This window comes from Phalangium opilio, unplaced genomic scaffold, assembly GCF_054372755.1.
Source record: "Phalangium opilio isolate 3A_F unplaced genomic scaffold, DU_Popi_V2 ptg000079l_1, whole genome shotgun sequence".
Classification (NCBI taxonomy): Eukaryota; Metazoa; Arthropoda; class Arachnida; order Opiliones; family Phalangiidae; genus Phalangium; species Phalangium opilio.
In genome coordinates this window covers 2208741-2221810 of record NW_028324187.1, presented here as the reverse complement: position 1 = coordinate 2221810, position 13070 = coordinate 2208741, and the positions used below count along the sequence as shown (strand labels likewise).

General features: G+C 33.9%; 1 protein-coding gene across 2 annotated transcripts in view; it reads right to left on the bottom strand.

Annotated features, from left to right (window-relative positions):
* The window catches only part of LOC149654156 (cyclin-dependent kinase 14-like), a 50970-nt gene extending 40863 nt beyond the window's left edge, over positions 1-10107 (bottom strand). Inside the window, exons 1-3 of one of the 2 annotated variants that reach the window (XM_089845551.1) lie at positions 9917-9958; positions 2923-3006; positions 2808-2855 (exon numbers count right to left, since the gene is read on the bottom strand). Coding sequence is in view for 1 of the 2 variants with exons in the window: in XM_089845549.1 (XP_089701675.1) it covers positions 2923-3006; positions 9917-9965 (133 nt within the window). In the remaining variant the exon portion in view is untranslated. Of the gene's footprint in view, positions 1-2807; positions 2856-2922; positions 3007-9916 lie in introns of both variants that reach the window. The other variant, XM_089845549.1, reaches the window with a different exon arrangement.
* Positions 10108-13070: the final 2963 nt, after the last annotated feature.

The window sequence follows — 13070 nt, the reverse complement described above, 5'->3', positions numbered from 1 at the left end:
GCTTTAATCATTCAACTTGGCACAAATTGTCAAATAAAATTTTAAATTGAAACGTCATCTGCTGCACGGATAGTCCGAATTAATTTCTGGCATCTTCTTTAAATTTATACTTAGACACAAATGTATATTTCTAATTTTAAATATTATTTCATTAAATCATTATACACATATTTACGTTTGCAACACCAAATTGTATACACACTAAAAAATTATATATTTCTATATTCCTAGCTTTAAAAAAAATGGTGTGTAAAATTGATTATCATATTAGGTTAAAATTAAAACTAAGAAATATTAACTTATTCTATTTAACTATAGTTCTAATATTTCCAAAAAATACTCACTATGACTTATCAAAGACGTGACACTACTAACTCTTTCAAACTATCAGAAAAATCTTTCGGTTGTATCAAAACCCACCACTCTATTCACTTGATTATTACTGAAATTAAATATTAGCATCAAAAAGGCATATTAACAAAACCGATTTGGTTATCATGAATATTTCCATAAATATCAAGGATATATAATATTAAACGCTGATAATTCCGTAACGCGCAATTACATACTACTCTATTTTATTTATAAAAAAAACTGAGCTAAATTACATGCATGAAGGCGTTATTTAGGGAAAACTGTTGTTAGAAACACATTAACCATTAGCACTTGATTAAATTTTGAATTTTTTTTATTTATATAATTTTGAAGGAAACGTACCTTTGGGGAAACATTTACCTATTTAAGGGGTTGGGTTATTTCATATTGGTAATAGGTATAACGAGGAAAAAGATTATTTAATGAAAAAAATGGAAAGTACGTTCGTTCTAACGTATGATAGGTTACTTTGCGGAACTAAAGAAAAAAGCTTCCGCGCAAAAACTTTGGGGTATATAAGGGGACATCAGAAAGGAGAAAGGTATCACAAATCACTTTGATCCCTCTCAACTAGTGAGTACATTTCAAACTCTCTCTTTCTTGAACACTTTCTCAAAAGTTTCAATACTTTTGAGGAATTTCAAGCATTCTTCAAGTCAAAATGTATCATGGATAATATTTTCGTTGTTTTGATTCGTATCCATGGTGCATTATGACAGCATTCATGTCGTCTCAAAGTTACCAACAATGGACTAATTAAGATATGTTTTTAAAAAATCGCAGAGAAAATGAAGTCTTATCAAATTATGTTTTTGGTGGTTATGGCTTTGGTGCTGGTTAGCACCATCGTGGTGCAAGAGGCCTCAGCGGGTAAATTGGAGAAGTTGGCTGCATTGGCTTTGATCCTCAGGGCTCAACAAGGACATGGAGGTGGCGGCGGCGGAGGAGGGTAAGTTGATATTATTTATATGTCTTACCACGTGACATCTTTACATTTCTCTTACGGATTTCGTTTTCTAATTACAATAGTGGTTTCGGAGGATTCGGAGGTGGTTTCGGACGATAAACGAGTCAACTAATTCCCTAATACTACCTCATTGCGGATTATTTCACTTTTTCATAATATGCCAAAAATTCTGTATTGGTGGTTAAGGATGCACAAATATTAGAGAAACATTAAAATATCTTTTAACTTTAAATAAACTTGCGTGGACTTTCAATTTTTTAAATTTAAATTTAGTGAAGATTTTTAAAAAATAACCCCTTGCATGCAAGTAGATCGAGGTTATTAACTAAATTTTGCAGGGAATTGTGGGAAAGAACAAAAATGTAGCTACAGTAGCTTTATATATAATGAGTAACATTTGCGAATTGAATGAATAATTTTACGATCTTAGAGTTATTTAAAATATTCTTTAGGTTTGTTCAAAACTCTTTTATGGACTTAAAAAAAGTAAGGCAATGTAAATGCCCTCGAGATGAAAGTACAGTCGTTACAATTTACTTTCGTATAGGTCAGCAGAAAATGAAAATTTTCTAAATTGAGATATCAGCGAAATTTACGCCCTACCAAAAGCGCAGTTAATTAGATTCAAAACTTTGGTTAAATATAGTAGACCCGTTTTAAAACTACGCGAGTCAAAGTTAAATATTAATTTGGGTATACCCCCGGTTAGCAACTGGACGTCCAAGAAGTCTACTTTTGGTCTGTATTGAACTTCAACAGCAAAAACAAAACCTCTCGCCCAACTTCAACTTCATCATGAGAAAATCGGAACCAGACCACGAAAAAAGCAAGAGAACGAACCAACCCACCAATCCAGCAACTCAAACTAGGAGTTTAACTTCCCAGCCGAAGTGAATGGATATAAATAGGCAAAGAGTACACTCGGTCCACTTTCAATGCAAAGGGACACGTACCAATCTCCAATAAGGTTTTGATCTCGACATTCGATTCCTGGACACGTGCTCCCAGGTGGCGTAGCACACGGCGGGACATGATAAAGAGAAAGGAGGGAAAGAGTAGGGGACTGGGTGAACCGATCGAGACAAATTACCCGCCAAATAAAGCGTGATCAGAATAGACATCGAGGTTACCACCGTCCAAAGTTACCTACCTATTCCTCTAACCCTAACCTCAAAAGTACTTTTTGGCGAAAACAAAATTCCACCGAGTTCACCCAAGTATGTGTGCTCTACTTCATATTATAATATTGTAATTCCGCTTTTTCAAAGTCTGGTTGGTGGGTGCAAAGGAAACTTCAACAAGGCCTTTGCTTTTGGTTAAGTCTCCCCCAGCTAAGTCCGATTACCCAAAGCGTAAGTAAAGCTATAGGCCAGGTTGCCGACGGAGATAAGAAACTATTCCCTTATAACTTAGAGTAAAAACGGTTTAAGTCAAACAAGTTTCATTTTGTATGTAAGATTGTCACCAGCAATATCTTTGTCAATAATCTCTTGGGGTTACGACGTATTTGCACCTAGGATTAGGCCATGGGTAAGTCCACCACCCCAGAGCGAATACGTATTAGATTTAAAAGTACTTACAAAGTCGTCCAAATCCGCAACTCAATCTCTTCCTTAGCTTTTGAATCCTGGATATGGCGGAACGTTTTTCTTTCATAGTAACTTCTGTTCGTAAGAAAGAAAGGATGGATGGGTAAAAAAAAGATTAATTTAAGCTTAACGTGCAAAAAAGACTGAACATAATCCTATTGGTTTAAGGCCGAATAAATTCAATTAGTCTAGGACCACCGTAGGTTTAAAACGAAAAAGTTTCGAGAGAGAGAATAAAAATGATTTGAAAAACAAACTAAACTCTGTAATCCGTAGTCCACTTAACAAGCGAAGATTTATTTTATGTAGTAGCCGGCCTGGCAGGACTGTTAAATGTACGATGGGCGTTAATTAATCCGCCCACGTCTCTTAACTAATTAGCGCTCAAAGTATTTTTTATCCTTATAGATTGAAGTAAGAAAAAAAATGACCTCTTAAAAGATAAGCTCTTTAAAAACTTGGCTACTCGTTCATATTGAAGTTTCATGCAAATTAAGTAAATTTTTTTATTAAAATCAATAACTTATTTTATAACGGATTTCTAATACACAATAAACTATTAGAGGGATAATTGTTCGATGAAAGTATAACCCATCATCGGATGTCAAATTGCGTTGTGTTCCCTACCCAATTAGATCAGAAAAGGGGGAGGGCTATATATGGTTTTAAGTTTATATAACAGATTATGGAATTTATGTTAGAAACCGTGGGGGATTCGGACGGCTAACGATAACATTAACAACTAGAGGTTAACAATGAAAGGTTTAAGCGAGTAATAATGTGAATAAATGCAATATTTGCAAGAATGCGGAAACCATATAGTTCTGACAGTGAATCATTCATTTAGGTAAATTAATTAATCACTTGTCATTTATGGGACTATCTCAAGGAATTTTCACTACTTTGGTCAATGCAATTTCACGGTCAAGTGTCGTGCATTGACTCTACACTTGTGAATGTAATTCTCAAACGTCATTGTTTAAAATCATGTATTGTATATAGGAAATATTCATAGATAAATCTGATACATTCATGAAACGCCCTCTCAAATTATCACTTAATCGAATCATAGCTCGACGTAGCGCGAAATTTATTGAAGGGATAGACAATAGATATGGAGTATTGAACTAATTTTGTAGATGAAGTCGCGGAATTTAACTATATATACTGGTAAACCGGGGGAACTCGAAATTTTCCCGCGAATCATAACTTATACACAGACTGTCCATAGGCATAAATCTGAAACGGGGTACACGCTCGATCTAGAATTGAAGTGAATTGGGGTGAATAAGGATGGAGAAGAGAAACTACGATACGTTACGGTTGTCATAGCAACCAGTCTAGACCAAATCCGTTATTCCGATTACAATTCCATTGGCACGTTCGAACCGCGGGCTATTATTGGACGTTATGGGACGTAGAAGGGACTGCACTGACTTCCTTGACTAACTTTTCCCGCGTTTTTGGACCACGCGTCCGAAGATTCGAAGGACCTAACCGCAATGGGGTCGTAGGTCACTCCGAAATACTTATTCTCCTATTCTCGCATCCCCAACTGACATACATTGAGTTACTGTTAGGAGTTTGGGCTTTAAGAGATACTGGACATCGATTTAGGGGAAAATGTGGTGGTAACTCGTGAAGAAATCTCGTACGTCCGTAACGATTTGTTTTGCTATATTTGTTTGTAGATAATATTTAGATGGTCAGTACACTAACGCAGAATTCAACGTAAAACAAATAAATCAACTGAACTCCACCGAATGTTAAAACTCAGAAGCTGTAAAACATTAATAAAAATGCAGCGAAAACTACTTTAAATTAGTTACAGCCTACGAAGGGGGTTTAAAAGCTAACGAAAGTAACTGGTTTTCAAGTTCAAGTAGGTTCCTTCCAAAATTACAAAACCGATCACATACAGGAGGGATGAATTAACTATCCAAAAAAACCGTTATATCAGTCCGAAAGCTGGTCTTTCTGGATTATACAGTGTGGAAGAGATCATCTGACCCAACCTTTATTTTGCGTGAAAATCGTACATAGTAATTAAAAAGATGCCGTCTGAATAATAAATGTTCATATAAATGATTAAATTCAAACTCAACAATGAAGGGACAACACTTCATGGTCAAGGTTATTTGTGTGAGTCGCGATTTTGGCTTTCAACTTTATGTAAGCGCTTTCCCAATATTGTTAAGTTTGTATTACCTATAATTAGTAATAATAATAATTATGAAAATTTATTATTTCTAATTGCACTCCGAGTTTCTTAGGTCTACAGTAGTTGGATCTTTCCCACACTGCGCCTGCTCGAATCCCAGGATAAAAAAAGAGGGAAATAAATTTCTTTGAACTCCGTTTTGATATATTTCAATACCCGATGAAAAATGATTCCAAAATCCCCTTCAATCCACCCCATATCTGCTTTTCCAGGAACTGGCTTCGGCAAGATAGACTTTAATCCTACTGAGAACCAGGGCATCTGTGGAGGTGAACTATATTTGTATCCATATAAACGAGATGTAGATCAAACCAAAGTTTATGAATAAAGTCCAGCCCGAGTATAAGATGGGAAACGTTGCAGAGGATGAATGAATGAATGAATAACTTGTTATATGATAACGTCTGGTTTATTTACGTTCTGCCGTCCGAAATCTAATGCCTTAGTTAACCAAGTCTATTAAGGGCTAGGGTATTTTCCGGAGGTCTTTATAAACGCTGTTACGTACTGTACATCACGTGGGCCGGTCTTCTATGTATATTCGTAAATGTACAATCGTCAACAAAATACCCAAAATGGCAAAATGGGAGATGTTATTTATGAATGAGGCTTTTCCAAGCAAGAGCAGCTATAGCTATACGATGGAGTTACGACGAGATGATGGTGAATCGTTTCAAGTTGCCATGGTTTCCCCGACTTCCCGCAAAGAGACCAAATATCCGTGCCCCCCATTTAATGCCTCTATTTATACCGGGTAAGGCTAATTTAACTTGGAATGAATAAATTTTGAAGAGCAAGTTCAGCTAGAATATAGTGAAAGACGTTAAATTAGGCGGGCTGATGAATTGTGTTACATTTACAGGAAGTGAAGTGAAAACCTCCATTCTATTAAAGTGAACTGATTTACTATATAATATTCAATGCGTAACGTAAACAGTTTTACCTATTGCAATCTGACACTAGTTGAGAAATAACTTGATTCATAAAGTATTTTTAAATCCACCGCCATCTTGCAAAATGTCGGTCCGATTCACAATCTAATATCAGGTATACTGGTTTTTTTTAATCTTATAGATGAACTTGTACTTTTCAATGGTGAAGAGAAGAGTCTGTAACTCGGTTCCATTTGCAAGTTAAAATATGTAATTTGGTTACAACAGACGTTAGCTACTTATACTGCTACTGTTTCAATGCAATTTATGGTTAAGTATATTTAACTTTATAAACTCTGAATCACTTCACCGAAATTCTAACACGACTACTTGCTCGCCTGCAAATTTTTTCTTTTAAATCCCAAGTATAGATACCCATTGAAACTAACTATCCTCGGGTATATTTAAAGGTAAGGAAGGTAGATACGGGAATTCTTGTTGAGCAGCAAGTAGGGTTGCGGCGGGCCAAATTATCTTGGAACCTTATGAACGCGTGTTCTGATTCGCTTTATAAGTTAGCAAAGTTTGCGTTTAAAGTGTACTAGAGAGATTTACAGAGAGGATTTATAAATCATTAAGGAAAATAGCTCGAGCAGGTTGGGGTTCCTTACTCGCAATCATCTGTTGAAATGTAGTTTAGCCAGTTGCCCGGGTAAAACTATACTACGAGATGAGAAATATCCTCGTCTACATCTTCCTAACTTTTCATCTTTGTATTTAGAACCATAAGTTTATAAGGTATGTTCCATAAGTATGGCACTAATATACTTCGTAATGGTAGAGACTTACAGCTCGAGCTAGTTTGAGAACGACGGAAGCGAGAATTGAAGTCCTACACTCGGTGTTTATTTTGCAGGACTTCCATCTAGTCCTATTTAGTCTGTACTAAGCCTTTGACAACGCCCAGTCACCAGGCGTCGCTTTACCTCGAATCTAAGACCTACGTCACTTCATGACAAGCTCCAGTTTGTAGCCAGTGACAAACTTATGGAACATTTCTTACAAACTTATGTTAGAACTATTAGGTTCAGACAGAAAGTAGGGAGCGCCACGGAAACTTATGTTCTGTTTTTAACCAACTTCAAGAAAAGTATTCAGTCTGGACACAATTATAAATTTGATGTCGGTTACGAAAGCATATGGTCGGACATTCAGTTTTCGTTTAGATATAGGTCGAGCGTGACTGGAACCTCTTTTAAAATACCTTTTTATGGTGTATACAATTGGAAGAGAGCTATAGGCACTAAAAAGCGTACACCCACGCCTTATTCGCGTAAGTGACACGAGCTTCTCGCTTGCCCATAGTCATTTCGGCTAATAATAGACGGTTAAGGGGGAACCTTTAAAGGGGAAATTATTTTATGTATTTTCTTCCTTGTCTTGTCTGTTCTGATGTAAATTAATCCAAAGTATAACCCAAAACCTCTTTCGAATAATTTAAGTACACTCAGGGATAGATTTAATTTTAGAAGTAGGAATGGAGAACGGTTAGTATTTACTTCAGTCCGACTCATAGCCTAGTATAGAGCCCTCCCTCCAACACGAAACGAAAAGTTTTAAATTATCTTAGTGGCTCACTTAAACTACGTTTTGATGACGTTGCTGACGGGGACGGTGAAAAATACGTAATCCCTTTTACCTCTGTCGCTTTGATCCGCCTCTTCTTTCATACCCCTCCGTCCCGTGGAAGGGGTCCGAGACTTCGACGCGCGCCAAAATTACTCTGTTCTCCATTCCTACTTCTAAAATTAAATCTATCCCTGTCACTATCTTGAGGACACCTTGACCTACGACCCTTACATTTTGTAGGAAGTGTAATTTAATTACGTAATTCTCACTAAGAAAGCTGATAAAATTCTTCGGTCATTTAGATTAATATTAAAACATTCTGAGGCGCTTACTGGACATCTTGTTTACTATAGCTTTGTTTACCAACTAAGTCGTTTGACTATAAACAAATTCAACATAATTGGGCATAGACGCTTTGAAACCTATTTTCCCAGCATAAATATCTCAAACACTGTTCTTTTTTACCATCTTCCCCATAATTATTTATACCTAATCAAGCAGCTTTATTTAATTATTATAATTATTATAATTATTTAGTACAGCCAAATATAGAAGAGGCGGTTTATATTTATAACTTCACATTTAGATACTTCTACCTAGGGTTTGTTATAAGAAGCATAAAACCCGTTATGATAAGTAAGTAAAGCAAGAGTGTGGGTGGAGTGGCAACCACCGAATCCCTAAGTTTAACGGTCTAAACCCGAAAAATACCACTTATTATAGATAAAGGAGATTAACAAAAGATTTAGCTATGGGTTGCCTGTCTACGTATAATTTCTTAAAAACCTTTTTGACCGCTTTCGAATTTTAGTTTTATTATTTGTGTGTATTACCTAGTGGTACGGCTTCCTGGTTTAAATGTTATCGAAGCGAGAAATTTTAAAGGTTAAATGATTCCACTTTTGATAAGATTATTTTATTTCAGTATTTTCGACATTTTATCTCTTACCTAAGGAGTCCTTGTTGTTGACCTAATATTTCTAACTATTTATTTATTAATAAATTGCAAAACAAGATTTAAAAACATGTGGAAACGCCATTAAAATGTAAAGGTTTTAACGTATATTTTTACATAGTGACGGACCGATGTTCTGACGTATTTATATGCATAAATTATGTATATTGTACTAGAACCTTGGAATTTTTTTATAACGAAAAATATTGATTTCTTTCACTGTTATTTTAAGCTCACAATGGCAGTTAAAAATTCTGGTTCATAGCGTAACAAGACACTGAAATACTATAGCATCATATAAATTCGGTGTTGTTTTCCGATAAATGCACGTTACTAAATATTAATTTCAAATTAATTATGATAGTCTGTAGGGGGTAATTACAGTTAATTAATATTAGTGCTTTAAAATTTATATTGGAATCCCCGTAAAGAGTTAATTATTGTCATTATGTGTCTTGAGAAATTCGTGAGCGCCGGATAGAAATACCATATCATTTTCTTGTTGTTATTATTGCCTTTCAATTGATTATTAAATATAATCTTGTTAAATAAAAAGATATTAATTTAATGCAAATAAGCACAATACTGTTTACCGCAATCGTAGCCTACGGAACTATCATGGTCTATATTCAAATTTACCCTCAAGTAAAAGTCATTCTATTTAATGACATTGCTAATGAAAGTTTGGTTCCCAAAAATGTAATAGCTTTTTTTTACACATGCAAAAATACGGGTTATGTTCGAGAAACTTAGAAACCTAATAAAAATATTTTTGGTAGGTACTTTAAACAAAAAGAATATTAAATTTTTTTCTAATATTTTCGCTCCAAAAGTTGTGGTAATTGGGTGGAACATTGCGTTCTTGAAACAATAGAGCAGGAAAACTACCAAAATATCACCCCATTTATTCTAGAATGCATGCCAATGAGATTATAAGGGACAATTAACAATTATTTCTAAGTTTAATTCGAACAATAGCGTCTAAATTTGATACATACGTGATCAATTAAAATAATTATTTGATTAATTTCTCGATTTAGTATACTATTCTTATTTTAATTAATAAATTTTACAATATTTATTGGATCTTAAGAAATAAATTCATTAAATTTAACAATAAATTCAACGCAACGCAAGCCTAGTGGGTCAAGTAATTGCCCTACATGTGGAAAGCTGCATTTTAAAAATTGGCAAAGGCTTATCGACTTAACCCTAACGTCAACCGTTAGCCAGGCTGCCAGCTAATACTATATTCCACGGGTTTGAACCGGCGCGTATTTACGCTCAAAAAGATGGAATTTAAATTACCTTGCTTTGTGACTGGAGTCCAAATTCGGCTCCCGAATCCAAGAGACATAATAATTAACAATTAAATTAAATTAGCGCGTTAACTTCGCTTAAAAACGCGTTAATAAAAGCATTTGAACACGACTCGACTAACGCGAGAGGCGCCATTTTTACTTTTTTTTATTTTTGCTTTTACTATCCAGGAAGCTTACGTCTGATAGTAGTTTCTACTACAACAAGGATTCCTATTGATCGAAATTTGAAACGTCGTCGGCGAAAATTCTACGTTATAGGATGAAATAGAAGGAAAACTAGTATGTTATTAAAACAGCTGCTTTTAGGAGATTTTCTTGAACGCTCTATAGGGGTCTGTTGTATACGTAATACTGTGGGACCGCGGGCGAAAATTAAAAAACACGCTTGACTTCGTTATTAACATTACCATCGTCTGGTTTTTTTTAAAACGCTTGTTTTTTAAGTTCTTTCTTATTTTATAGACCGGTTTTTACTCCTTATTTTTTCTTCTTAATGAAAGTTCACGGGAGTTACGCAACTTTAAGCCGCGTTTGAACCATTTATTATCAGAAGATAACTTATAGAAGTACTTGAATTAACATTAATTTAAAGAATAGGGCCAGAAAATCTATAAATGAAAATGATGGTTAAGGAACACAACCATTATGAGATTAATTTTTGATTTTGTGTGATTATCCCTTTAAAAGCTCCTTCGTTCCGATTTGCTTCAGTGTTCGTTTAACAGACGTGATTTTTCAATTGTTATTTTTCTTAGTGGTCAATCCACTTTAAAATCTTTGGATTCAGATTTTTCCACTTAAGAAAACTAAGTTACTTAAACACTAGACTGTATTTTACCCTCGTATTTTGAAAAGGGGGTAATTTAACACAAATCATCTTATTCAATTTACTTCTACAGAATAACTTCTGAAATTAACTTCAAATCTTACATCGCAAATAAACTTAAAGAACGGCCGTAAAAAAATAGGAGAATAAATAATTTCTCGCCTGATTGCTATTTGGTCACGTGATCACGTGATTCGTTTTCGAAATGAAATGAGATTTTCAAATTTCGAAATTATAGGTTTGGTTTTGTTTTGTGTTGAAATGACAGATCCCGACTGGTAATAATTTATTTCGGCGACACGTTTCTCTCTTTAGATGTAAAAAGAATAAATTATATCGACGTATCGATTCTATTGTCCGTTTGATGGATACTTTTGAAAAAAAAAAGAAAAAAAGAAAAAAAAATCAATGTGACAAAGTGCCACTACTAAATATTGAAATGCGTGTGCCTCTACTATGTTTTTTGGATGACAAAGCGTTTATATTGATTGAAATAAAATTCACACAAAAGCTCTTTGTCAAAGAAAACATTTCTGGACCATTTAACTGAACTTTTTAAGTAATTACTTAAGTTAAATGTGGTCTTCTTGAATTTCACCTAACATACACCTTATATTGAAAGGGTGTCTCCCCCTTTCGGAGTTGGCTCAGAGGCCCGGAATAAAATTCAAGAAGGCACACCTATGGCACGCCAAAATGGCAAAAATTGAAATTAAAAAAAAGGAGAAAAGAAAAAAAAGAAGGATCATTAATTGAATATTTAAAAAAATAAGGCCAATTTTTTTTTTGGTCTTTACAATTTCCCGCCCCCCCCCCAAGTCAAGCGAAAAAAAATGTTAATATTTATCTTTAGCAGAAAATTAGGTACTGTAAAAAATCTGCCAGTGAAAGAAAAAATAAATATTTTGAACAGAAAAATAAATATTTTTTCAAAAGGAAAATAATATTTTTTTAACAACAAAAAAAATTCAACAGAAAAATAAATATTTTCGGAACAAAAATAAATATTTTTTGACAAGAAAAATAAATATTTTTGACAAGAAAAATAAATATTTTTTGACAAGAAAAATAAATATTTTTTGACAAGAAAAATAAATATTTTTTGACAAGAAAAATAAATATTTTTTGACAAGAAAAATAAATATTTTTTGACAAGAAAAATAAATATTTTTTGACAAGAAAAATAAATATTTTTTGACAAGAAAAATAAATATTTTTTGACAAGAAAAATAAATATTTTTTGACAAGAAAAATAAATATTTTTTGACAAGAAAAATAAATATTTTTTGACAAGAAAAATAAATATTTTATGAACAGAAAAAATATATATATTTCCACAGCAAAAAATTATTATTTTTCCACAGGAAGAAATAAATATTTTTCCACAGGAAGAAATAAATATTTTTCCACAGGAAGAAATAAATATTTTTCCACAGGAAAAAATAAATCTTTTTGGAACAGAAAAAAAAACCTTTTTGGAACAGAAAAAAAAACCTTTTTGGAACAGAAGAAAATAAATCTTTATGGAAGAGATGAAAATAAATCTTTTTGGAACAGAAGAAAATAAATATTTTTGGAATAGAAAAAAATCTACTTGGAACAGAAAAATATGAAGTTTTCGTAAGTGAAAACAGATGGCGCTATCAGCATCACAGGTCGGTTTGTCCATGGACCAAATATACAAAAGGACGTATTAAAGAGGGAATGTTTCTCTAAATAATTATTTATTCGCTAATTTGTGGATGGATAGATAATGCCGGTCTCTACGCTATACACTGTTTTGAAAATCCAATGGTTATATGAGACCCAACAATTAACCCGTATTTATTTAGTTTCTAGCATATGAAATTGTGAAATTTAAAAGAGAAAGCGTTTATTTACACTTTCTATGAATGTATTGAGTTTATAGGACTTAAAAGGTGGGGGCGTGATTACTCACGGTATGGCTATGGTATGAGAAAGCTCCATACCTTGCTGGTGAGAGCAAGAACATTGAAATTCCAAAGGGACAGGCAAACGGCCGCCTTCCACTGTAAAATCCGACCTGAGCATCGGGGGAACAAATGTGGCTGTGAAATTTGGTCCGGTAAAGACTATTCGGGCTTTGTGATCATTCGTAAAAAACTTGAAAAGAATGGCACGACCTTAGCGGGGCCGGTTTTTTTGTATGTATATATAAAGCAAACGTGCTATATATAGTAGAGAATTCAAGTCCATTTACTGGTTCTTCTAGTAATTCAGCGTCCGCGTTGGGACCTTTTTGCCTATTCGATGGATTCGTAAATTGATTCATTTAGTTTTTGCATAAGTTTAT